At 52.9% G+C, this 26,217-nt stretch overlaps 1 protein-coding gene across 9 annotated transcripts in view; it reads right to left on the minus strand.

Moving 5' to 3' along the window:
* Nucleotides 1-25,624, minus strand: part of Llgl2 (LLGL scribble cell polarity complex component 2) — a 34,433-nt gene extending 8,809 nt beyond the window's left edge. For 4 of the 9 annotated variants that reach the window (XM_074045122.1, XM_074045115.1, XM_074045121.1 and 1 more), the window contains exons 1-10: nucleotides 25,520-25,536; nucleotides 25,106-25,242; nucleotides 14,325-14,429; nucleotides 5,681-5,778; nucleotides 3,816-3,897; nucleotides 3,408-3,523; nucleotides 2,839-2,997; nucleotides 1,061-1,223; nucleotides 793-925; nucleotides 446-500 (exon numbers count right to left, since the gene is read on the minus strand). In XM_074045122.1, the coding sequence (XP_073901223.1) occupies nucleotides 446-500; nucleotides 793-925; nucleotides 1,061-1,223; nucleotides 2,839-2,997; nucleotides 3,408-3,523; nucleotides 3,816-3,897; nucleotides 5,681-5,778; nucleotides 14,325-14,399 (881 nt within the window). In that variant the 5' untranslated portion in view covers nucleotides 14,400-14,429; nucleotides 25,106-25,242; nucleotides 25,520-25,536. Of the gene's footprint in view, nucleotides 1-445; nucleotides 501-792; nucleotides 926-1,060; nucleotides 1,224-2,838; nucleotides 2,998-3,407; nucleotides 3,524-3,815; nucleotides 3,898-5,680; nucleotides 5,779-14,324; nucleotides 14,430-14,581; nucleotides 14,911-16,192; nucleotides 16,441-24,355; nucleotides 25,060-25,105; nucleotides 25,260-25,519 lie in introns of those variants that run through there. The other 5 variants (XM_074045118.1, XM_074045116.1, XM_074045117.1 and 2 more) reach the window with 5 other exon arrangements.
* Nucleotides 25,625-26,217: the final 593 nt, after the last annotated feature.

Raw genomic sequence — 26,217 nt, forward strand, 5'->3', positions numbered from 1 at the left:
CTGGAGGGAAGCCAGTTTCTAGGTGACTGGAGGGGGGCAGGGCTGAACCTCGATCTCTTCCTGATTGCAGTAACTCAGGAAAACTTGGGGCATCAACCTAGGGGTCCTGAGTATCTGCAGCCACTTGCTTTACCCAGAGTGCCCCCTCCCATCTGTTTCTACACCAGGCCTATCTATCTGAAGAAATGGCGCTGCAGCCCGACGGGTGATCAATATCACTGACTGATATCTCTCTGGGAAGGTGGAAGGAAGGGAAGGGAAGGGAAGGAAAGGGACTTTGCATGGATTGAGCCAGTGAGACGTACAAATGGTAAGTCTGCCTCCTCTCCCTTCCCTGGGTGAAGGCCTTCACTAGGTGTCATCTCCCCTAGCAGGGGCCCAAGCAGTCCTTCCAGTTCTCCAGAGAGGCTCTGGGAAGTGAGGAGGAGAGAGCACTGATACCTACCCCTGCCTGGTGGTCAGCCAAAAGATTTTGGTAATAGCTTTGCAAGGAAAGGGACCTAAAAGAAAAGGAGTGAGTTTGAATGCGTACCCCTACTCTTAGACATCCATCAGTTCCCATGCCCACGTGTGGACCTGTGCTGGGCAGTCTTGCTCTGAGTGGCTTCCTGAAACACCCATAGTTGGCATCTAAAAATTGACTGTGCAGCTTTCGACCAAGCCCTGAGCCTCTCTGGGCCCAGGTTTTGCTTCTACGAGCCAGGTACCCTATGCCTGAGCCCAGGAAAGACCAAAGGTGCTCCTCAGGTGGGAGGGCAGGGTGAGGCACCACTGAGCAGGTGTAGCACTGACCATAAGGCACGGAGCTGCACAGAGGCTCTGGTTGCTGGGCGTCACTAGACACAGGCCACTGGCAATGACTACCATCGGAGTGGCAGGTGACAATCAGACGGCCGTCCCGCTGCCAGCTGACGTTTTCCAGTTGCTTCAGAGGAGGAGAGAGGGAGAGAGCAGTGCCTGGGATAAGGACAACATCGCCAGTGCCTGCAGCCTGTGCTCAGCACAGAAGGGTGTGTGCCACATGAAGCCAGGGAGAGCCGCTGTCCTGGACACCACCTACCTGGCTGCTGAGGAAATGGTAGCGCACACGGCTGCTGTGGAGGTCCCAGATGACGACAAGGCCCCGGCTGTAGCCAATCAGGATTTGGTTGGGGTCTCGAGGGTGTTCTTGCAGTGCCTCCACCATCTCAAACACTCGCCGGTGCCGGGCCTCCTCTGGCAACCTGGGCAGGGGGGAGTGCCGTGAGCCCAAGCTGCACATGGTGTTCATGTGCCAGCATGGATGAGTGGCAAGGACATATCACCAGGGGGAGAGAGGTAACCTGTAGAACAGGTCAGAGATACATCAAAAACTCCCCAGGGTTGGGTGTGGTGGTGCACATCTGTAATCTGGTGCTCAAGAAAGAGGCTGAGGCAGGAGGGTCATGAGTTAGAGACAAGTCTGGATTATATACCAAGCCTTTTTTGTCTCAATCAAAAAACAAAAACCTAGGTTAAGTGCTGACAGAGTGAAAAGTAAACAAGAATTTAGATTGCTAGAAGGAGTTCTTAGATACTCAGGCCTCTCCCCAACTAGACTGGCCAGTTCACCACAAGGGTAAGGCTAGGCCCTGGTGTGGCCACATGCAGAGGAGCAGGTCTTGCTGCCATCTTGCCCTCAGAGCAAACCCAGGCTGGTCACCAGCTGTGCCTGCCTATCATCCTGCAAAATACTCTGTTCTGACAGGACACTGCCCTAGCCCAGTCCTGACGAGTAGGAAAGGCACAGGGGTTTGTAGTCCCAGTCCCACATAGGACTTCCCACCCAGCAATGCCCTGGTCTGGACAGATGGGCCCTGCTTCATGGTCACTCAAGAGAATTGGAGAACCTAGCCTGTCTGCTGTGTGAGTCCTGAGCCTGGTTCAGAGCCAGCCAGGGCCAGGGGCTCGGCACCTTGGCTTCCTCCTTGCCCCTTGGAACTACAGAACATGCCACCACCACTAACCTGGCCCCCACAAGCTTTTGCCAGACTCCCTCATCTTCCTTTCCTTAGTTCTGTGCCTCTGTCCACCTGATATGACTCCCTCTGTGCCCCAGACCCCATCACTGAAGAGCAAAGCCTCCAAAATGACCTCAACAGACCTCCAGGCTGTGGCTGTCTAGGCTTTTCAGTCACAGTGGCTGCACATGAATGGAATCTCAGCACAGTACTCCCAGCCTCTGTTGTCAGCAGGAGCTGGCCAGGCTGAGGCACGGCAGTTTGGGCCCTGGTTTCCCTACTGCAGAGCCGCTGGGGTTGTGAGACTCATGATCTCAGCACAAAGGACACTGGCCTAAGAAACAGTTGGTGACATCACACTAGCACTTTGGGTCTCATTTCTTTCACCTTCTATCTTTTCTTTAATTAAAATAATTGTTTTGGTGGTACTGGGGTTTGAACTCAGGGTTTTGCCCTTGCTAGGCAAGTACTCTACCACTTGAGCCACACCTCAACCCTCCCTCACATTTATTCATTGTATTTATTTATTTACTTTTTTTTTTTTTTTTCCTTTGGGCAGTACTTGGGTTTGAACTCAGGGTTTGGAACTTGCTAGGCAGGTGCTCTACCACTTAAGCCATTCCTCTAGCTTCCTTTCCCTTCTTTAAATACAGTGACAAATAATCCTCAAGACTTCCCTTAGTACAATGATGCTAACAAATGTGGAATGACAGATTCTCAACTTGGAGGACAGGTGGAAAGCTAAGGGTCTTCCTTCCTATCCCTATAGACTTCCCAAAAGAGAAGTTATAAACCGAGAGACACTCCTGGGGACCAAAGGGAGAAGGCCTTGCCCCAGTCCGGGCACCCGGTGCCTCACCACTGCAGCACAGCATCCGAGCTGATGGCCTGGTCCTCCAGCACGCGGAAACCCGGCAGCTGCACCACAAACACGTTGCCACTTTCAGTGCCCAGGTAGAGGAGCTCTTGGGAGGAGTGAGGCAGGACCACAGTGATCTGCGTGGCACTGGGGGCAGCCCTGCCAACGGGGACAGCTAAGCATAAGCTGGCTGCTCAGGCAGAGGGAACCCCAGGGATGGGAAGCCCCAGGGAAGGCCTGGCCTAGGGAAGATAGGCCTTTGATGGGGTTTACAGCACCTCAGGTCAGGATAGACATATCAGCCATGATCTGCCAGGGCAAGAGACAGATGGCAAAGAGCTTTGGCTGGGAAGCAGGAAAAATACCTGAGACCCCCCTGCACACTAGGACATAGGCATAGAGACAGGGAGAGCCCAGTCTCATCCACTGCACCTGAGCATGAGGTGCAGTGGCTTGAACACATGCCAGGCACTGCCAAGGTGCAATGGGGCTCTCAAAGGATAAGCTCATCCTGGAGTTGGGTGCGAGGGTCAGGTCGGGCTGGGAGAGGAAGGAGACTGTGTCCTTACCCTGGGGGGCCACGCAGTGTGAAACTCTCTTCCTCCTGTAGCTCTGACACCCCACCCTTGACCTTCAGGCTCCACAGATGCAGGCTGTTGTCATCTAGCAGGGTGACCAGCTGGCACTAGGGAGGGAAGGGGAAGGACAGGGGATAGGAGTGTGCTGTCTTGTTAACCAAGGAGGGTGGCATTCTCCAAGTCCTTTACACACTGGTGTGGCCCAGGCAGGGCCAGTTGTTTCATCAAAGAGCCCAGAACCAAAAGATTCTCCTTTCTCAGCTACTCTCAGGGTAGACTGTGAGAAAGGGAGGTCTTCCTGTGAGCACTAAAGCCAGGGCCCCGCACCACCCCTTCTGAAGGACTCAAGGGTAGGACAAGCAGGGAGGAGGACTGTCCCTCCCCAATCCAGGTCCTTACCTGGCCAGGCAGGAAGCGGATCTGCATCACGGCATTGTTCTCCCGGTGGAGCCCCATGAACTCTACTCCCGGGGCACCGTAGCTAAGAGAAAGCTCGGGAAAACCTCTGAATGCTAGGTATCAGCCCTCACCACCCTGAGTAGCGAGCTCTCTGGCCCAGGTGGCAAAAAGTACACACAGGGAAGGACCTGCTCTCCCCCCACACATACCAAGACCCATGTCCAGAGGCCTGAGGTAAAAAGGAGTCAGCAGTGGTCCTGGCCCAGGACACTCGGCTAGTGACCTGACCTCAGGGACAGTTTGGACTAGCCAGACAGGTAAGGGGGACTCCTCAGAAAGGGGAAGCCTTATCTTGTTAGGCTGTCTCTCCTCCCCTCCCCTCCCCCACAACCTGAGATGTAACAACAGACCCATGGCTATCACCTGGTGGCAACTGTGAAAAAACACAGGGGACTGCTCTGGACCCACCCCTGGCGGCCTTGGCACTAGGGATTGGTAAGCAGGATGTAGCTGTGGCTGGCAATGATTAACGAGCTGGAGGAAGTCTGAGCAGCAGCAGAACCTGGGCCCCTGCTCTCTTGCATGTGTACCAGCCCAGCCACCCCCACCTTGCTGTAACAGAGGAGCAGGAGGGAACAAGGGCTTCGAGGGACAAGGTGACAGATTGAAATTTGACCAGGGGTGCAGGTCAAATGAAGGGGGATGGTGTTCAAGACCTGTGGCCTAGGCCAGGATAGTCAGACGATAAGTCCAAGGGACATCCTCCCTCCTGGAACTGAGACCACCTGGAGCCCCCAGCCAGCCCAGGAACAAAGCTTTGGACAAAAGACCACCCAACAGAGAGTGAGTGAGTGAGTGAGTGAGTGTGTGTATGTGTGTGTGTGTGTGTGTGTGTCTGTGTGTCTGTGTGTGTCTGTGTGTGTGTCTGTGTGTCTGTGTCTGAGAGAGTGAGAGTGAGAGTGAGAGAGAGAGAGAGAGAGATCTGGAAGAATTACTGGCCTAGAGCTGCTGCCTACACCTATGGCCACCCCACCTTTACCTATGGACAGAGCCCAGGGCCAGTCTATTCCCGAAGTTCATGGAGGAGAAAAGTAAACAAAAATGCTTCTTGGTCAGTCTCCTGCCTCCTTCCACTCACATAGGGTAGACTCTTGAGAGGAGAGTGGAATATTCCCAGGGACAAGAGAGTCATCTGTAACTGGTTTTTTTGGGGTGGGGGGTGTAGATTGGGAGGGACAGAGGAAGATTACACCAAGAGCTCCCTCCCCATGGCAATCTGAGTGTGAAGTGAGCAAAGCATCCTTCAGGTTCCTGACCCACTGGGCACTCACATACTTAATAGGAAAATGCCATTGGACCCTTTTCTCTGGGACTTCTATTTCTACCTCCAGTATAGCCACCCCCCCCCACACTCTTCCCCCACCAAACAGGTCTCTGGGCCCCACATCCTGTCAGAACAGAAGGAAAAGAAGCTGGGGCCAAGCCTCTCTCCTCTTGGGCATGGTGCCCAGTCACTTTAGACCCCATTCTGTCCAGTATAGCTTGATTCTTGAAATTTCCAGCTGGGGATGATAAAAGGAAACTGAATAACAACAAGGCAAAATTAACCTACCCCCTCCTCACCTAAAAGGACAATAAACAACTTGCTATGCTGAACTGCTAGAACCCCTTCCCGCCCCACCACCACCAAGAAAATCACTTTCACAGCCAAAATCAGGAAAGTCTGCTCTCAACCCAACAGTCTAGGAGCAAGGAGGGACAACCGGCCTACCCCAAATCTCATCTTGCCAGATTACCCACCCCAGGCCTGCATGGGGCTGCTGGTGGGGGCGGGGGCGGGTGGGGGCAGGCACTGGAAAGGATACAGCTTGACTGCTCCAGAGCGGGTGCCAATGGCCAGGATGTGCAAGGATGGGCTGTAGCCAAGGGCGCTGGGCTGGTGCGGAAAGCCATGCTCCACTGTCTGCAACAAGAGCCAAGTGAGCCGGGCCTGCAGACATGTCCCCTGCATCGCTGCATCCCCTCTGCCTCACCATGGCTGGGGCCAGGAGCCAATGGTAAAGCCACAGCTCAGATCCAGCCCAGCAGGAAAGAATCTGGACCCTGCCAGGTTTTTCCCAGGCACCAGAGTGTTAGAGCCAAACCAGAATCATCCATCCATCGGCTTACCCCCACTGCAGTTCATTTGTGACCATGTCCCTGCCACGTGGCCTACTTTGAGCTCACTGTCCTTGTCACCATTCAGGCCACCGATGCTCTCCAGGAACTTGTGCCTCCACCAAGCACATCCTGGGCAACAGACCAGACCTTCCATATACTTGGGTAGGTTGGGGGCTAGGAGTGGTGAGGTGGTTCCCTTTCCTCAGGGAAAAAACCTAGTGGCACCACAGCTCCAGGCCTAGCCTGAAGCCTGACAGTATCCCAGTGCCCCTGCCCCACCCTGGACTGTCCCAGGTCCCTCCACCCTTTCTGCTCTGCCTCAAGGGCCCTTATCATTGAGTTTTTCTCAACCATCTTCCTAGAGAGGAGATTTCTACAGAGTTGCTGTAGGTACATGCTTTTGTTCATTTCTTTTCTTTTTCTTTGTTTTTTTTTTGTGGTGGTGGGGATGGAAGGAAGGGCCTCCCACATGCTAGGCAAGTGCTCTGCTGCTGAGCCACCCCCCAGGCCCTGTGTACATGCTAAAAGTGCAGAAACATGATTGAGATCATGCCACCCAGACACTCCTGTACATGCTCCTGTGCACGTGCAGGTTCACAGTCTGTTTCTTCACTCAAAACTGCCCAGTTTTTTCTTTTTTTTTTTTTTTCCAGTAATGGGGTTTGAACTCAGGGTCTCATGCTTACTAGGCAAGTGCTCTTACCGCTTCAGCCACTCCACCAGCCCTGTTAAAAGCTTTAACACAACTTTGAAACAACTGGAGAATATTCCTGAGGTGGAGTTGCCTCTCTCCCAGGGCCTGAATTACATTCGTCTGTTTCTAGAGCTTTTGCAGTGACAACCATTCCTGGTCTCCTATCCACCCACCGCCTGCAGTTCTGGGCATTTCCTGAGGCAGGTGTCCTAAGCAAGGAGCTTCAGGGTGAAAGGGATGCAGGTGAACACTACAAGTCTAGATGGACAAAGCACCTTCAGAGAGGTGTTGGTTTCTGCTTCTCAGTTAGCACTCCAGGAGGTGCTGGCCCTGCCGAGCTGGGTTTAGAGCAGAGCACTAACCAAAGCAACCACTTGCTCTACCGGCATTATTATACCATGAAGACTGCCCTGCAGAATAAGGGCCCAGGGCTTAAGGAGCCCTGCCAGGCTTCCAAGCAGTGGGAAGAGATAAGCTCTGGTGATAGCCGGCATAAGAACAAAGTCCCCGGCTGTCTGCCTCCCTGCTAATCCAATCCAGCTCAGTGGTTCATGGAAGGAGGCCCACGCTAGGGTCAGGCTGGGGAGGAAAGCTCCATTAAGTGCCTATTTAGGGTACTTATTGGGAGCTGAAGGTGGGTGGGCAGGAATACAGTGTGCTGTACAAATGGCTATCCCCAGAGGGACAGCCAGGAGAGAAGGATCAAGTATGAGCCTCCTGTGAGCTCAGGTCCTTGTTCAACTATGTAAAAAATGCAGAGCCTGGAAAGGCCCTGGGGAGATAGCTGAGTGTTTGGAATGTAAACATTTTCCAAGCAAAGGAAAGCAAAGAATGGATCGGCTGTGTGGGACAAGCTTCCCCACGGGCCCTGCTAGGCCTCAGCCAACCCCAGGTTGCAGGGAACTCAGGAAGTCAGCTGCCAGAGCCCAGGAGAAAGTTCCTGAAACAGCAGCATTTTTCCCCATCACCAGCAGCAATAGCTCAGGGCAAAAGCCTCTGGAATGTGGAATTTGGAGGACTCTGGGGGAAAAGTCCCCAGTAACGTAATGGCTGTAGCAGGTCCCACTCCTGAACCTCCCAGAACAATAGCCACAGGCCACAAGTAGCTACTGAGCACTTGCCATATAGTTAGTGCCACCAAGAGGCTGATTTCTTAAATTTTTCTTTATTTTAATTAAATTAAGAAGCAGCATTTTGTTTTACTTGCAAATGCTAGGGATCCAACCCAGGGCCTTACCCATGCTGGGCAAGCACTCTTCCCTATGCAAATTCCTATGTCAATTTAAATATAAGAGTGGATACTCAATTCAGTTATTGGAAAATGCCCAATGTCTTTGGAACTTGACTTCTAAAATAACAGGGGCTGGACTCAGGCAGACCAACTTCAAGTCTCCTTTTTCAACTTTAAATCTTCCAAACTCTAAAGATGGATATCCAAAGATTTGTCAGAATTGAGATGTGCTGTAAAGTGCAAAATATGCCCAGATTTCAAAGACTCAGGACTAAAAAAAAAAGTAATAAAAGTGAAAACATCTTACTAGCAATTTGTACAGCCTACATGTCAAAATAATAGTATCTTGGCTATGCTGGATTGAAGAGTACATCCCTATAGGCTTGTAGCTCGGGCCACGTGTGGCATCACTTACTGGCAGGTCTAACATCTCACCAGAGAGCCTCCTGCTGCAAGCCAGTTTACTTTCTCCAACCCAGAAGAATGCAAAGAGGGTGGGGATCATCTTTCAGTCACCCACATTCATTTCCTCATTTCCTTTGGGGTCTTGAGGACACAGTGGGCACCCCTTCCTTCCTCCCCTCCTGTTCCAAAGGCCTCCAGTTCCAAAGCACAGGCACCTAGTCAAACCCACTAAGCTTCCATTTCTCTTCTGCCTCTTTTTTCTTTTTGGCAGTACTGGAGTTTGAACTCAGGGCCTCATGCTTGCTAGGCAGGCACTTGAGCAACTCCACCAGCCTTCTTTTATGCTGGATATTTTTGAGATAGAATCTTCCTGCCAGAGGCTGGCTTCAGATCCTCCTAATCTCTGCCTACTGAGTAGCCAGGATTATAGACATGAGCTCTTAAATGGTGCTTGCACTGAGTGAGCTACATTGTTCTCAAGACTCACTTCCCATCCCAGCCCATCCCATCAATGAGATGACATTTGCGACTGCTCTGAGCAGGGCTGTTCTCAGATTGAACACAACAAACCTCAGGAAGACCAATTGGCAGCGGCCACCTGACAGCAGCCGGAAGGCTGGGCTCACCCTTGGCGTACACAGACCTTGGCCCCCACCCCCAGGCCAGCTTCCTGCGAAGTTTATCTTCCTGTAGCATCCCTTGGCAGCATCTCCTCCAAGCTGACAACCCTGGAGGGACTAAGGTTCCCTCAAGAGCAAAACAAGGGGTGTGAACTCCACAGTGACTCTCCCTAGACAGGGTACAGGTGGGTTCAGATGTAATTAGCGTGGGCTCCCAGATCCGGGCATGCATGTAAGATCTAGAAGTCCCTGAATGGAATAAGCAATTCTGTGAGGTGGTAAAGCCAGGCTTGAGTGCACAGACCCAAACAGGCAGGGCTGTGCAGAGGCCCAGAGATCTTGCTGGGATAGGGAAGGAAGGATTTAGCTTTGGGGAGAAGACTGAGAGCTGCTGACTATTGAAGGGATAGAAAGGTGCTAGAAACTCAGGGTGTGTCCTAGGGAAACCAGGTAAGGGAGGGAATGCAGGCTCTGCCAGGCACCAGCCCTGCCCCAGATGTCCTCAAACCTCAGTGCCCTGCCCACACCCTGTTGTCCTTTCTCCAACTCCTAATACCTTTTATATCTTGGCAGTCCCACTGGAGTACAAGGTCCATGTGGGTGGCACCCCCCCCCACATCTACCTTATTTGGGGCTTAGGAACAGCTCCAGATCCCTAGAAGAGGGAGTGCAGATGGCACAGGAGGAGGGCGCAGGCCCAGGCTCTGTGGTTCCCAGAGCACAGACAACTCTAAGCATTCCTTGCAGTTGGGAGCACGTGGAGCAGCAGGCACAGCCCCTGGGTGGGCCTGGAATTCTCAGTCCTCCCAACCAAAGATCCTAACTAACTACAACTTGGGACCAAACCCAAGAAGCTGCTTAAGGCTTGGCAGCCCTGGGGCCATCCCTGCCCCCCTCTGGAGCCCTGTATCACACCTCCCTGGCCCTGCCCCCACCCTGCTACCTGGCTCAGGTGACCTCTGCCAAGGGAGGAGAGAACAATGAACTCCTTTGACAGTGAATGGGGAAAGGAGAGCAAAGATCTGCAGAGGCGCCAAACTGCAACATTAGCCCAAGTGGGAGAGAAAGGCCACTGTCTCATCCTGACTCCAGGACCTGGGCCCAGGTCCCTGGAAGGGAAGTGAGTGTCAAATTGGGTGCCCTTCATCCTGCCCTCAGTTGGGCAGGGCCCCATCCAGGAACAGGGATTGGGAGCCCAGGGTACTTAACAAGGGATGGGAAAGGGTCTTGCCCCAGGAGGCTGCCCAGGGCTATAAGGGACACACCCGCCTACCAGGCGATACTGGGTGTGGTCAGCTCAGATTCTTGGTGGTGGCAACTTGGCCCTCCCCCGTGTGGCTGTCACCTGACACTAGGAGCCTTGCCATGGAAAAGCCAAGACAAAACAACCTGGCTCTGGGCAGGGGCAGCTGGTCAGGAACAAGCTGTTTGTTCAGGGCCTGAGGACTGGGATGTGGGCCAGGGCAGGTGGCTCTGTGGCAACCCAGGGCAGGCCTCTCAGCTGCTGGGCATGGCTGTTTGAGGTACTTGGGTTTCACTAGGGGAGTGAGCAGGCTGCAAGCAGTGTTCAAGGAAGGGGTTTTACTTTGACTTGAAGGTTTCTTTCCCCTCCTGAGTCACTTCCTCCCTACTACGTTCCCTCGGTTGGTCCTCAGTGGCCCTGTGCAGGACTACTGACTTATCTGTCTACCTCCCAACAAGCTTGAGGATCCACCACGTGTGGTAAATGACTACTTCACAGAAGAAAAATATGAAGCTCAAAGAGGTGAAGTCACCACTGTAAGGCCACACAGCTAGTCAGCAGAAGGAACAGGACCGTACTAATCCCCGCAAAGGTCCTGTAGGATATGCTGAGGGTGGACAAGCCCTGGAAGCCTCAGTTTCCTCACCTGTGCAGTGGCAACAACACCCATCTGTGAGCCAACACCATATCAAGGTACCACTTGACACTATTAAATCCACTCAGCATGCCAAGTTGGATACAGCAACTGTCATGGTGCCCATTTTACAAATGAGGACACACAGAGGAGCAGAGGCTAAGTAACGTGCCCATGGTCACACAGCGAGAAGACAGCAGAGCAGGGATCTTGGCTCAGGTCATCTGCCCTTAACAACTGCACCGCCTGGCCCCCATGCCAAGTCCCTAGCCTTGGTTAATCTGAAGTTGTTTGTCCCTCTGGCAGCCAGACCATGCCAGAGAATTCAGAAATTCTAGCCATGGTCACATCTCCTGGCCAGAAGCATGCAGCAATCAGAGTCCAAGGGCAATTGGACTCTCCAACACACATTGGCAACCGGTGTAAAGGAGTTTGCCTAGAAGGTGCTGGAGAGAAAGGCCTAGAACTGGTTTAGAAGCTGGTATGTACCACTGCTTCCCTCCACCTCCCCAACACAGTGTCTTGCTGACGGAGCTCTCGGAGTGGTGACCAGAGTCCCTGGGCACACTCTCTGGGCGCTGACACAATAATTCCTGTGTCTAGTCTACACCAGCAGCCCACAAGTCACTCAAGGTCCAGCTTGGTACACCCACTGTCTGCTGGACCCTCCTTCACCTGAGCATCCTCATTGGCTTCCCTTGGGTCAGTGAAACCTGTAGAACCGGGCCACTGGATACTGTGGCCACTAGCCAGGGACAGTCCTTCCATTTATGCATTGACCCATTCAGTCTTCGCACCTTCAGTCCTCGTACCAACCCTAGGGGCTACCTTCTAATACCATTTCCATTCTAGAGAAGAGAGAACTGCTGTGGCCACACAATGGGGACCACCAGCCAGGTGTGGGGTTGTCACTGGATGAGATGCCCTCCATAAGTAAAGTTCACCCATTGTTCCTAGTCCATCCAAATCAAAATGACCCAAATGGATCACTTCCCTCAAACTTGTTCCTCACTGCTCCTGGGTACCCCCTCCTCACAGCACCTGGCACTACTACCCACCTGGGACAGGGACCCCACAGTCATCCTGGACACCCAGTCTCTTCTTTGTCCCTCATTCCCATACTCAATCAGGTCTCCACTATCTTATGCCCTAAATGGTTCCTGGTTCTAGTGGTTCTCAATCAGGAGCACTTTTACCCTCAGGAGATACATACGGCAAAGTCTGAAGACATTTTGGGCTACCACTGGTAGGGCGATCCAGGGTCCCAAATCCTCCAGGATCTGGCCTCAGGCTCCACCAAACTCCCAGAGCCTGGATGAGACTATCACAGCTCCCTCCTTCCCTCCTTACCCCTCCTTAGCTCTCCTTTTCCTCCTTTCTACTCTTAAGACACGGAATGTCAGACCATCAGCACCTATGGGCATGCCTATCAGCCCCCACCCTCTGTAAGTCCTGAAGGGCAAAGGCCTTATCATCTGAGATCCCACAGCCCTTGGGCTATGGACAGTAGGTTAGGATTGCACGGAAGGAAGAAGCGAGAGAAGGCAGGAAGAATTTCAGAGCCTCCCCCTTCCCCTGCCAGGTCTGGGAGTGGGGTGGCCAAGTTTGGGGTCTACCAGTGGTGGGTTGTGGAGATGAGGGGAAGATTCTTCCACCCCAGCCCCACCCCAGCCTCACCCACTGCACAGAGGAACTTGGGGCAAGGGTTCACCCCTCTGCTCAGTTTGTCCGGTTTCTGCTGGAATTGGTCACCTTTTCCCAGTGAGTGATCCCTAGCATCACCAAATAGTGACAAAAGCACCTGGGGGTCACCTAGGGCCCCTGGTGGATGACAAGGTTCTGAGACTCACACCCAACACTCATGGTTGGCCCCCTCAGGAGCGAGGGTGGCAGGCCCCAGGTGTCCTGAGATTGTCCCACTCCCAACACCTGTACCTCATTCCCTATAGCCCAAAAGCAAGCTAGTGAGAGTGGTGTTCACTTAGGGAAGCCCTGATTCCAGAGACAGATGGCCTCATAAAAAGCTCCATGGTAACACCTTCTTCCACAGGGCAAGAAAACCAGAGGAAACCTACAGGGCACATTGGGTCACCTGACCCAACTCTCCTGGTAGGTACCTCCCCCAGCAGAAGTTCCTGGTCCCTGTGCCTAGCCAGTACTGAAATTACTTGATGCCACATAAAGTTTGTAACAATCCTATGGTGTGGATGATGGGAACATGGTCTCCAGATGTAAGTGACTTCTCAAATCGACAAAAAAATCAACTGAAGCCAGATGCCAGTGGCTCATGCCCATAATCCTAGCTACTTGGGAGACTGAGATCAGGAGGATCACAGTTTGAGGTCAGCCTGGGCAAGTAGTTTGTGAGACCCTCATCTCCAAAATAACCAGAGCAAAATGGACGGAGGTCTGGCTTAAGTGGTAGAATGCCTGCTTTCTAAGTACGAAAACTTGGGTTCAAACCCTGGTCCCATCAAAAAAACCAAACAATAACAACAAAAAGCCCCAACTGAAGAGAATTCTTCATTTTCCACAGGAGAGGTGTTATTTCCTGACCGAGTCCTTTGTTGGAGAAGGGAGCCCAAACTGAAGCCCCCAACAAAGTCAGGTTTCCTGGATCAGGGTATAGCTCAGTGGTTGGGCACTTGTTAAATGTACTGGTCCTGGGTTTGATCTCCAGCACCATTTAAAAAACAAAACTAAACAAAAAAAGAAGTCAGAATTCCACCTATGGGCATGCCCTGGAACCCCCAGGGGACAGCATCATGGTATCCCCCTTCATGCAGTCCACCTGGGGCAGAGATCAAAGCAGAGGGGAGAAGGTTAATTACCCTCAAACAGCTCCAGATTGCTAGGTGGCAGTGGCCAGGAACTAATGAGCCACACCACATTCGTCCTGTTTACAGGTCTGCCTGGCCTTCTCAGGCCTAGCCTCATCAGGCAGGCCTGCAGAACTTTTGAGGCTTTAGGAGCAGGATTGGGATGTCAATTGTCATCACTGGCTCACTCCCCAGGGTGCCTCATCCTCTGGAACTTGCCAGAAGGAGCTGGGGTCCAGTTTGCAGGGAAAGTAGCCTTTTGCTTTGGAGGCAATTTGAGGAGGGAGGGACAAGCCATGGCCTGGGTCTCCTGGGCCCCAAGAAGCCTGGTATTACAGGGACATTATTATACCTTACAGGGTTCAGTGTCCTTTCATCTTTTCTGTCCCTCAGCCTCCTTGGCAACCCTGTGACAAGGCAGGTAAGGCAGATTGTTTTATGCCCATTTTACAGGTGGGAGGACAGAGGCTTGGTGGAGTGACTTGCAGAGGTCACACAGCCAGTGAGAAACCTGGGACAGGGAGTCTTAACACCCAGGCATCCCACTGCCCTCTACCCACAGCCTATTTCCAAAATCAGATTCCCATGAGGCCTTTCAGGTAGTGCCAAGCAAGTACCTTCATCAAGGTAAAGGAAACATGACCATCTCCCTTAACCCCAGCCCTGGGCAGGGTCTCCTCTGCTTACCTTGTTAACGACTTACCTTGTTAAACTGGAACAGGTCCCTCTTCAGTCTTTCTCGTGCAGGGTCATGTCCAGGTCTCAGGAACCGCCTCATCTTGCTTAGTTTGCAGCCAGGACCCTAGACCTGCAGAAACCAAAGGCGCCCTTAAACCTAGCCCCAGGGCTTCCCGGCCCCTGAGGGTCTCTGCCCTATCAGCTTTGGGATTCTTTCCCCAAGCCCAGCTTTACTCCATTCACAGTGTGGTCCCTGAGAGGAAGTTGGAGAGACCTTGGTACCTGGAGGCCCAGGCCTGTCTCTGCTGGTTAATAAATGCTCTTAGGCCACCAGCAGCCTTATAATGGGAGCAGGAAAAGCTAGAGGGAGGAAGCCATTTAGTGTGGCTTACAGAAACAAGGAAGGCCAGGAGGCCTTCGGGTTAATTAGCTTAATTGTTAACCTGTTTTCTGAAAAACCATAAAACTCCAGAAAGGGAAACTTCACAGGCCTCCCTCCAGAGCAGTGGGAAGGTAGAAATGCAAAGGCTGTCCCTAGGAACTCCTAGATCAGAGCCCAAAAGGGCTGACTATGGAGAGGCCTGGGGCAATTCCAGGCCAGAGCACAGCAGGAATACTGAGCCAACTCCTCCTAACTCCAGAGAGGTTGCCAAGGGACTCTCATTTGGGACTCTCCAAACAGCCACAGCCATAACCATGGGGGAAGCAAAGAGTGTTCAGTCAGGGATACCAGCCTATCACTGGGGCTGAGTCCATGAGGTTGCTGGGATCTCTGAAGTAGGCCTGGCCTCAGCCTTTCCATTGATCCTAGTCCCAGCTCCCTAGGTTCTGCTGGGGTGCTCTTAGAAAGGCTCACTTTCTCAGGGGGCCCAAGTGCAGCATAATCAGAAGAAATATGCACCTAATAAGGAAACCAGAATCAAGGCCCCCGAACCATCCACACACCACAGAAGGCAGTCCCAGTCTGAGGAAACTATTTCTGGATTATCCTTGGGGAAGGGGAAGGGGAGGATCATCTGCACTCTGGCTTCCGGCTAGCATGGCTTCCCGCTGAGCACAGGATGCCAAGGCCTGTCCTTGGGAAACACAGGAGCTCAGACCCACCGTAGAAATGGCTCCAGTCATTCCACTTCAGGCTAAAGAGAAGAAAAGCAGTTCTAGCATCCCCCCCCCCCCCCCACACACAGGAGAAGCTTTCTCTGGGTAGGGACAGGTAGAGACAGGCCAGTTCAGCATGCTAAATGCTGATTGGGTCAGGCCGAGGGGACAACTGGCCTGAACTAAGTAAGAGTGGGTGGTCCTACATAAGCTGAGGCTTGGAAAGATGCTTTGAAGATTTCAGTTTCTTGGGAGATAGCAAAAATAAATCACAGGGCTGGGGGTGCAGCTCAGTGGTAGAGCACTTGTCTACATATTCCAGGCTGTGGATTTGACCCCCAAGTGCCACAAACAGATAAAAAGAACTGGGTATGGTGGTACAGGCCTGTAACTCCAGCACTCAGAAGGCTAAGGCAAGAGAACCATGAGTTCAAGGGTAGCCTAAGCTACATAATGAGATCCTGTCTCAAAAAAAAAAAAAAAAAATCACCAGGCCAGACTTTTCACATGAAAGGAAATCATGGATCTAAGCCTGGAGCTCCCTAGAGTCTGGAGGCAACCCCCTCCCATACTGTGTGCAACCTGTATGACAAGTTGGAGGTCTGCTGGCAGGGTAACTAAGAGCTTGCCAATGCTGGGAGGAGTCACCCGCTCTACATTCATGTTGCAAAAGAGAGGCAGAGACCCACCTCTCCACAAATGAAAGGATCAGCAGGATTGGTCACTTCCAAACCAAACATCAGGGATCAGCCCTGGGAGAACTGTCACCCTCAACCAAAGGCTATTATTACTTACAGTGTGGGGCGCTGGGGGTGGCAGGGGAGAAGGTTTGTGTCTTCACATTTAGGGGAGCCAGACCACAGTGGAGGGAGACTCTCACTTCTAGGGGAGAGGCAGGTAGCTTGGAAAGTCCCAGTGTCCACTTGATCTGAGGCCCCACAGCAGGTCAGAGAACAAGCACGAAAGTCCCAGGGGCTCCTGGGATTGGAAGTGAAAACAGACTTCGGGATCTCCACGATCTCTGCCTCTGGACAAACAGCTGAGCCACCACACATTCCTGCGGTGGGGGAGGGCAGGCAAGCTCATAAATCAGCAGCTCAGGCTCCTGGGGTGCTGGTTCTCCCCTCCCTAGTTGAGGTCACTGGGTCAGGAGCCAGAGGAAGCTGAGAGTGACTCCCTGGAGGGGAGAGAGGCCATAGACTTCAGGGAAGGGACAAGAGGACTAGGGCCTGTGCCAAAAATCAGTCTCAAAGGCGACACTGCAAGGTAGAAAGTAGGAGGGACGAGAATGGTTCAGGAGATGCTCCACTCAGTCAGGAGGGCAAGAACACTCAATACCAGTCATGCACTCAAATGCCCCTCCAGGCACCTGTTGTACACCAGGCACTGTATCAGACCCCGGTGTGTGACTATGATTAAGTTTTTAATTTTTGCCTAGCTAATCTGTGCTCACTGAAGAGTAGTCAAATACAGAGAAGAAAACCCTTTTCCCACAGCCAGAGACAGCCAATGGGAACACACTGGTACAGGTTTGACCACCTTTGCACTTCATGAGTTTGGGAATGAGAGACACCAAACACCAGCTCAGCTGGAAACCCTTTGAAAAGTAACAAAGGGTTACTTTTGGAAAAAGTGGAACATCCCCCATTTGACAGATGAGGAAACCAAGTAGGAAATGGCAGAATTCAGATCTGATCCCAGGTCTCACTAACTTCCAAATCTAAGGGCTTTAAAGAGATGCCTATTACAGGAGAATGGATGTCTAATTATACCCCTGCAGTTAAAAGGCAGGGACACGCGTGCACACACGCCTACTGCCCATCTGCTCCCAGAGCACTGGAGAGATCTGGCTGGGCAGGGCTTGGCTTGCAGAAACCTGCTGCTCATCCCACAAGAGCCTGGACCCCCACTGGCCTTGAGAGATGGACCTGAGGCCAAGGTGGGGTAGGCCCAGCATCAGCCCCTCAGTGTAGCTTCCCAATCAATACAGGGGTAACTATCCAGGCTGAGGAATAAAAATGAAAATGCACCACCACTTTTGGGGGTGGGAGGACAGGTCTGGGCCTGACTGGATTCACTTTAGGCACCTCCTCCCCAGGGCCACCTACCCTAAACAAGCAAGTTCTCTGTGGAGAAGCTCAGGAAGGCAGGCCCAGCACTGCCTGCTCAGCCCACTCCTAGGAGACAGAGAAAAAGCACTATCATGGGACCAAGTGCCAAGCTTGGGGGTCCCCGACATAGCTCAGCGGTGAAGAGGATGGTACTCCCCCAACACAGGCTTTTTCTAGGAGGAAAAGTGGGACCAAATGCTGAGTGCTTGGCACAGCAATTGCCACCAAGCAGGTCCTGTCCTGGGATGAGGGATGCTAGTGACAGGGCAGGAGCAGGTGCTTCTCAAGAACACGAATCAGCCAACAGGATGATTTCTGACAGAGACCAGAGCAATGGAGAAAATAAAGGAAGATGCTGAGATTGAGTGGCCAGGGTTTGGCAGAGGGTGGGGAGGCTGCAATGACCACCCTTCATCGGGGCCTGTGCATTTGCTCCCCTCTCCTCTCTGCTCAATGCTCCTCCCCCACCACTGTCCCTCACTGAAACCTCTCTGACACTCTCTCCTCTTTCTCCTCCCTCCCCTCCTTGTTTTTCTGTTCAGACCTTGATGGAGCACACTCAAGACTTTACTTTTTAATCCTGCTGACTACCTAGGGAACCCTCCACAGGAAGCAGTTTTCTTATTTATTGGGCTATGTAGCCCAAATTGGCCTTGAACTGGAGATCCTCCTGCCTCCACCTCCTGAGTGCTGGGCTTACAGGCATGCACCGCCATGCCTGACTGCTTTCATACTCTTATTCAGTGATGTTTGTCCTTTTTTCACTGCTGCATCCAGAGCACACAGTGAGCACTCTCTTACTTGTTGAGTGAATGAATTAGTAAAAGGAGGAGATAATATCTCGACCCGTGACCTGAATGACAAGCATTGGGCATCTGCTAAGATTTGGGGGCAGAGTGGTGAGGGAGGAGGTATGAAACCTCAAGTGGGGTTGAGCTTGCATGGTCCAGGAGCACCAAGCCAAGCCAGAGGCTGAGGGTGTGGCAAGACTCAAGTAAATGGCTCGGGAGAGATGATGATGAGGGTTACAGATGGGGTTTTGTGGGCTACAGCAAGGAGCTTCGGCTGGACTCCATCAAAACCTGATGACAGTCCCGAGCAGGGGTCTATGGCCTGCCCCTCTCCCCTGTACCATGTCCCCTTTTCCACTTCTTCAGTCCTCATCCACCCCAGGCCATGCTGAGCTCCTCTGCCTAAAACACCTTTTTCCCCACTCCAGCAGCACATCACATCCCCTTTCCCCTCTAAAGCCCTCCTGACCATCCTCACCAGGCTTCCTCCTTGCTTAACTGCACCTTGGTTAAAATGATTCCTCAGAACTGTGGTAGTTAGGGATACCACCCAGCTCCAGGAACATACACTGCAGCCTTAGCAGGCAATTGGGAAAATGAGCAGTGACCTAAATGGCCGACAACAGTGGAGCATGCCCACCCAGAAACACAAGACTGGCTATCATGGGAGGAGCAGACTTTCCAGTGAGAAGGAAGCATTCAAACAAGGTTTCCCAGAGCCAGGTAGAGTCTACTGGAAACACTTACATCTATGGACAACACTGAGAGCTCATGAGATTAGTGATTTTTTTTTCTTTTGGCTTATCTGTAAGGTAGATAAGAGGATCAAAGGGAAGAAAGGATGAGGCCTCAGATAGTGGTCAGCTCCTGTGCTCTGAGTACGCTAGGGCACAGGGCTCCATGTTAACCTCAGTAGGGAGGGCCTTCCCTACAGACACCAAATGGGCACAAAAGCCAGTTATCTGGTAGGTGAAAGTAGCTACAGGGACAAATGCAGAAGATGCAAGTTTGGGAGACTGACAGGTTGAGGAGCCCAGACTCCCAAATTTAATCCCAAGGGCCTGGGACACTCACTGCTACCTAGATATGGTAACACGCCTGAGATGGCACCTCCACTCCCCAACTTCTAAAGATTACCCAACCTCAGTCTCTATCCTTGCCTAGCACACCCTCTGTCCATGAACAGACCCACCTCAGAACCACCTCCCTGCTCTGTTCCCGCAGGGCCAGCCCATGTTAACCTTGCTGACCTGTGGCTGATTCCTATCCATTTTTCACATGAGTCTGTGGCCTTGTGTGGGGAACTAGCCTAAGAGTTCCCTTGGGCAGTGGATCTGGCAATTTCCTTCCCCTCTCACTGCTTCAGTCAGCCCCCATGCTGCAGGCTGCAGAACATTCCTCAGTCTAGGATAGGTCTTCCTACATCCGTATGTCCACCTGGAAAAAAAATGGAAGAGCCCTCTACCTGCAGACAGGCTAGAAAATTCACACCATCTCCCCTTCCCATCCTCTACCTGGGCAGAGCTCAACACAGAGACCAGTGGAGGTGGAGAGAGAATAACTGCTCAGGAGTGGTCTCATCTTAAGCCCCTGCTCTTATTGGCAGATCTGATTGTACAGGGGGGAAAGGAGTGAATTCCTGAGCCAGACTGCTTATCCCCTGCTGGTGCTGTTGGGATATCAGGGTTAATTTGTCCCCGTGAGACCAAGGCGTGGCCAAACTGATCCCATTTTTCCTGGGATGAGACAACTTCCCTAGGTCCCTTGAAAGTCTGTGCAGTTCCATTAATCTACTGGGAGAGTCCACACTCAGTGCAGGACTCAAGACTCCTGGGTTAGCCAAGGGAGAGCAGGCCCTGCAGCCATATCCAGAATCTCTCCTGCTCTCTGGAGCACACCATGCAAGGCACAAGCTCTCCTCTCCTCTTCCCTTTGCTCAGGCTCCCCACAACCCATCACTGATCAAGAGGCTGCCCCCCTTCCTCAACATCCTGTGTGAGGCCAGTGTGTGGCTTTGGCCTCCTGTTTGGCGGATGTGAGAACGCCCCTGCACCTCCTGCTGATGGGAGGGGCAGGGCAGGGCTCTGAGCCCCTGGGGCAGCTGCTGACCCCTCTGGTTTGGGTTAGTGCCAACTCAAATGCCCATGGCTGCAAGGGCCAGTGTTGCCCTGGGAAACCCAGTCTCCCAGAGGTACCAGGCAGGCCCCTGACAAGCAGACTAGCAAGCAAACCTCGAATAAAGGACACCTCTATGGGGATGACCTGGGGGAACAGACAGGAACAGGGCAGGGAATTATTGTTACTGTTGATGTTAGATTATAAAAGGGACTGTAAGTTAACTATGGCCAGGTGCTTCTTTGAGCACTTCACACTCGTCATCTCATTTGGTTCTCGTAACAATTACTTAGAAATAACCAATTCAGGGCAGTAGTGAGCACCAAACAGTAAAAGTCCAAGTTCCAGTTTGCACTCCAACCTGCCTGACTCAAGAATCCTCTGCTCATTTCCGGTCACTCTCCTAGGACACAGGGACTGGCCAATAGTAAGCTGGATGGCACACTCTGGGTCAGCCTCCAATCCCACTGTTGTCCATCCTATGGAGCCAGAGCCCTGTCCCAAAACCCTAAGGGAGGGGCCCAGACTTCTTGTGAAGTGTTCCCTCTAGGTATTCCCCTTGGGCCTGTACAGGGAACAGGAAGCCTGAATGTGAGTATCCTTGCATCCCCACTGTGGGGTTTTTGCCCCCTTCTGCCATCCAATAGTGGACTCTCCAAGTACATGAGTAATAGAATGTGGCCAAGTAAAGGAAAAGCAAAACATTCTGGGGAGAAGATGGACATTCTCACTGGGGTTGGGGTGGGGAGACCACCTGGCCCTAATCAAGCCCCATCCTAGGGCCTCTTACCTGCCCTGAAACTAGAACTGTCCCAAGGAGCTGCCAGAAAATGTCAGTTGCAAGAGGAAGGGACTGAGTTTCACCCACAGTTGTGTTCCCAGTGCCACATGGGAGGCACTGAAATTATATTTCTGAACTCTCTTGCTTCCTTTGAGTCTTTGCTCAAATGTCCTCTTCTTGCCAAAGCCTACCTGACCATCTTTTAAAGCTGCAACCCCACCACAATGGGGGCGGGGTCCTTTTACTTCACAGCTTACATCACCTGCTAATGCATTATTTATTCTTACATTTATTTTCTGTCACCCATGCTCTCTATCCTTTAGAAAGTTCCATGATGACAGAAACTTTTGCTTTGTTTAAGGATTATGTTCAGAATCTAGAACCATGCCAGGTGCACAGGAAGCACTGATAAGGACCTGTTAGATCAATGATGGACCATCTGGAGCATACAGGGATTAAGTAGGCAGTCTTCTCTAATCACTGACCCTGAAGAATGCTGAGGTGAGTCCTGCAGGGACTCAGGGAACTTCTCAACCCTGTTGTCAATTCCTGGGCCAAGGCCAGAGCCATGTGGGCCTCATTTGTGGCATCCTGCTAGGGATAGTCTTATGGGTCCTGCCTCAGACCAAGCCTCTAGGACATGTAGCTCCTTGGCAAGGAGAATCCCATAATATTACTATTAAATAAAATGTTATTTACTAGAGTCAAATAGATCCATGCCCAGATGTCCCTTTCATCAAACTCTGGGAACACTGAGTCAGGTGCCTTAAGAGAAGGCTCTGGTCTCTGCTGAATTCCTGAAGGGTAGAGTCAGGTTCCTCCCAGCTCCCTTGTCCCCACGCCCAGAGGAGCCTCTCCTAGTTCAAGAATTCATCGTAGTTCCTGAGAAGGGGAAGGAGTAGAGTGACTCTTCAAAGGACCAGTTTCCTCTGAGGTAGGGCAGAGAGAGGCCATCCCAGAGGAGCCTGGGCATGGCCACAGAACACAGCCAGATAGTCTCCCTGGCATCCCTAGGGAGCCATGGCTGGGGAGGGCCAAGTAGAACTGGTGGCCCTACTGGAGAACACCCATATTCTGTTCTGGACCCTGTTTTTGCCTGCAAACTTGGGCCTGGGTAAGGAAAACGAAGTTGCAAGAAGACCTGGCATGCCTCAGTCCAGGAGTTTCTGTGATAGTGATATCGCCCAGTGAGATAAGCAGACCTCTCAGAGCACAGGGCTGAGGATACCTGAGTCCAGGATGCCAAAGCCGCTCTAAGCAGCCAACCTGGAGAGATGTCAGCCTCACCCTCACTGGCTGCCACCCCAGCCCCCAGCTCAGGTGTCTCAACAGCCTCTCCTTATCACCTGGAAAGACCAGGAATTAGCTTTCCCACACTGCCCCTGAAGGCTCTTGTAAGGGTGCTCAGGGTCTCCCACAGGATAGTAAAGGGTCCAAACTTTCCAGTTCCACCACCACTTTCTCTCCCAGAAGGAGTGTGGGGGAAGGGGAACAGGTAGACCTAGCAGGAGAGGAAGTCCCCCTCCCGCCGCCCCCCCCACATCAAGTGAGGTTGAAAGGGGGCACTATGGAATTCCCAGGCAATCTCCTTAAGCACAAGAGAGCAGCACAGGAATGTGCTCCCTGCCCCACCCCCCAACAGGGTATAGCGCAGACAGGGCGAGCTCTCATGGCCAGGATGGAGAGCAGAGATTAGATTCTGAACTCAGGAGAGGCCCCCCACTGGCATCTGTCTGATCAACCCTCACTCCTGGCTCTCCTAAGGAGCAAGGGATGTATCAAAGGCCAAGGGAACAGGATGTCAGGTTAGGAGAGGCCACTGCCCAGGAGCATTCTCAACTGAAAGAGTTCTGACCTCCAGAGAAGTTAAAAGATCACAAAATCAAGACCTTTTGGCCAATTTCCCAGCCAAGGAGCAAATTCCCTCAGGCCATCAGGTACTTTCAAAAGGCCCAGGTGCCCACCAAAGGAGTGACTGGCACTTTTTACCCTTCCTGAGGAAGCTAATAAGTTTCCTGTCCTTGGGCACCAGCTTTGCACCAGGCCAATGTGGTCATGATGTTTTCACTTTCTTCAGCAACATCTGGTAAAACAAGGCTAATATGGGCCAGTGACAGACCTAAGGTTGCAGGAATCCAGCGAAGCATGAGTCAAAGCCACCTGATGTCTGGGAAGACACTAAAAATTTTAAGGAATATTTGAGGAAAATACAGTCTAATCTTTTTTTTTTTTTTTTTTTTTGTAGTACTGGAGTTTGAACTTGGGGCCTACACCTTGAGCCACTCCACCAGTCCTTTTTTGTTTTTTCAAGATAGGGTCTCAAGCACTATTTGCCCAGGCTGGTTTCGAACCGAGATCCTCCTGATCTCTGCCTCCTGAGTAGCTACAGTTACACCACCAGTGCCGGCTACTTTCCCTATTCTAAAATCATTCCTTTTTCCCCACCATGAACTCCTTTTCCCTTTTCTATTTTTAAATGAACAGGGGTCACCTGGCATTGTGGGCAGCCTTTTCTTCATTTAATGTCGTTGTCTATTAAAAACTTAAGTGTGCAAAACATTGAGTTTGAACCCTAGCACCACCAAAAAAACCTAAGTATTATTTTAATACTAAGAATTATTTTAAAACTTTCCTCTCCCAGGAGAGAAAAGTGTACTAATCTGCTACCAAAGGGGACACTCCACTGCCTCAAGGAAGAGTACAAATGCCAAATGATCCTGAATCCCAGAAACCTTCTCCAGGAACTAACCAGGAACTGGACCAGGTTAACTTCAGAGAAAGGAAGAGCTCTGGTCAGAGCTCCAAGAGCTGGGTTTGGAACCTAACTGCCCCAAGCCAGCTCTGTGGGCAGATGACTTAAGAAAACTAAACCCAAATACCCTGTCCATAAAATAAAGATGTTGAACAATCTCACCAGTGACCCTTCCTGTATCACCAGCTCACAAAGACTAGACCATCTTCCTCCTCTTCTTGCTCCTCTGCAGCAGCCCTCCTCTTCCCACCTGCGCTTCCCTAACACACCCATCCCTCCCTGCTCGGAATGCCCTCTGAACTACAAACTCTTGCAGAGGGTCCCTAGTGCCAAGTTAAGGCAGCCTGCAACAGACATATGGATCTCCATGGGAAGGGACGCTGAGTGTAAGCCCCGCCCAAAGCTCACCTGTCTCGAGTGAGATCCTCTACCGACCACAGGGCAGCTACCCCGGTTACAGTCAGACCCAAGGCCCAACGTGTCCAACTGTCCAACCGAAGCAAACCAAAGCACGCTTTCTTTGGCAAGAATTTCTCACTCCTTGCCAAGTCCCACGGTGCAACCCCCACCAGTCAGCGTGGAGAACAGACTAGGTCTTAGTACCGTCGCCTAAAGGTGTCCAAAGCCGCCCCAGCTAGGGAAGAGGCCCCAAGACCGAAGTCCCTCCCGCGGGCTTTCTTCATCGGAGGATTAAGAGGCACAAAGGGACTCAGGGAAAGAGCCCAGATGGCAGAGGCAGGGACTAAGCCGCCAAGGTAAAGCGCACTGGCCGCCGCTCCTGGAGACCGGATCACGGGAAACCCGCATCCTGGGCCTCCCAGGCCGGGAGCCTCGCACGCGGACCCGGGGATTCCGTCTGGGCTCGCGGTGTCCCCCGCACCTCGCCCGGCCGAGCACCTGTTCCCCGGCTCAGGAAAGCTAACACTATTGTGCAAACCCAAACCCTAAGTTTGGTAATAGGGGGCGGATCTGGCAGAAGTTCCCGGCGGCACTTTCTACAGGTGTCTTTTCTCCCAAACGACGGGGACAAGGGTGAGGCGGGCGGACCCGGGCGCAACCCTTTCCTCCCCGCCCGGAAAGCCCAGGGGTCTCGGCCCTCCCGCTCCAACCAGCCCCAAGTGTCGGGCAGGGCTAGGTGGGTCGCGGATGGCGCCTCACCTGGAACCCCGGGTTAACTCCTGCCCGAGGCCTCGGCGTCCGTCCCTCGGTGCCCGGCCGGCTCCTCTCGTTCGGCCCCGCCGGCCCACGGGCTGCTAGGCGGCAGCCTCCTTCCTGCTCACCTCCGGCGCGGCGAGCTGGGGGCGGAGTCGCTGCTATTTACATAAAGGGCGAGCCCGGCGGCGCCCACAGAACTCCGAGCGCCGGGCCCCAGCGGCCCGCCCCCGGCCTGACCCCGCCCCCCAGCCCTGCGCCGACGGGGCGGGGGCGCAGCGAGGGCGCCCTCGAGGGTGGGGGTCACTTCCCGGCCAATCCGCGGCCCCAGGAGCGCGGAGCAGGGCCGCGGCCCGCGTGAATATTCATAAGGCGCAGCTGGTCCGGCGCCCGCCCCCCGCCCTCCGCCCTCGGCCTCACCTGCGCACACCTGATGCAGGACTGCGCGCCGCGCCCAGTGTCCCGCCGCCCACGGAGGAGGAAATAGTTCCCGGAACGCGTGGCACTTCCCGACTGCCTCCCAGGCCGGACTCTGTCCCTCCCACGACTCGCCAGGAGCTGTAGAAGGAGGAGCATAGCCTGGCCAGCACCTCCTGAGAGCGCTCAGCAGGAAGAGGGTGATCAGCTGACGCTGGGCCAGGTTTGGGGACCCACGAGTAGGGTGGTATATAGAGAGGCGTCTTCTCTCCTGGCCGGCCCTCTCCTCTGAGTCTACTGCAGAGGCAGGCTGAGTCCGGAGGCCCCCAAGGAACAGCAACAGCGGTGGGAGTTTTGAGCTTAAGCGAGAGAGGGGGTCGGAGTAAGAGACAGGAGCAGAAGGGGCGTGGAGTCCTAGAGCTGATGAGAACTGGGTACTCCATTGCACAGCTGCCGGGGTTCAGTCCACACCAGCATATGCCGCTTGGCTACCCTTCTACCCCTACACAGCAGCGATTCAGGGGAAGACTGATTGGGTACTGGCCTCCCTCCTCCGAGTACCTTTCAAAAGCCCTGAGACTAGCCATCTTCTCCGAGGCGAACCTGGCCCTCCTGTGAGCTCTTAAGTTCTACACCTGGGAGAGGTGGCTCTCCCTGAGTGAAAGCAAGGGTGAGGGGATGAGGGTTGTCCAATATATTCC

The sequence above is a fragment of the Castor canadensis genome, chromosome 11, assembly GCF_047511655.1.
Source record: "Castor canadensis chromosome 11, mCasCan1.hap1v2, whole genome shotgun sequence".
Lineage (NCBI taxonomy): Eukaryota > Metazoa > Chordata > Mammalia > Rodentia > Castoridae > Castor > Castor canadensis.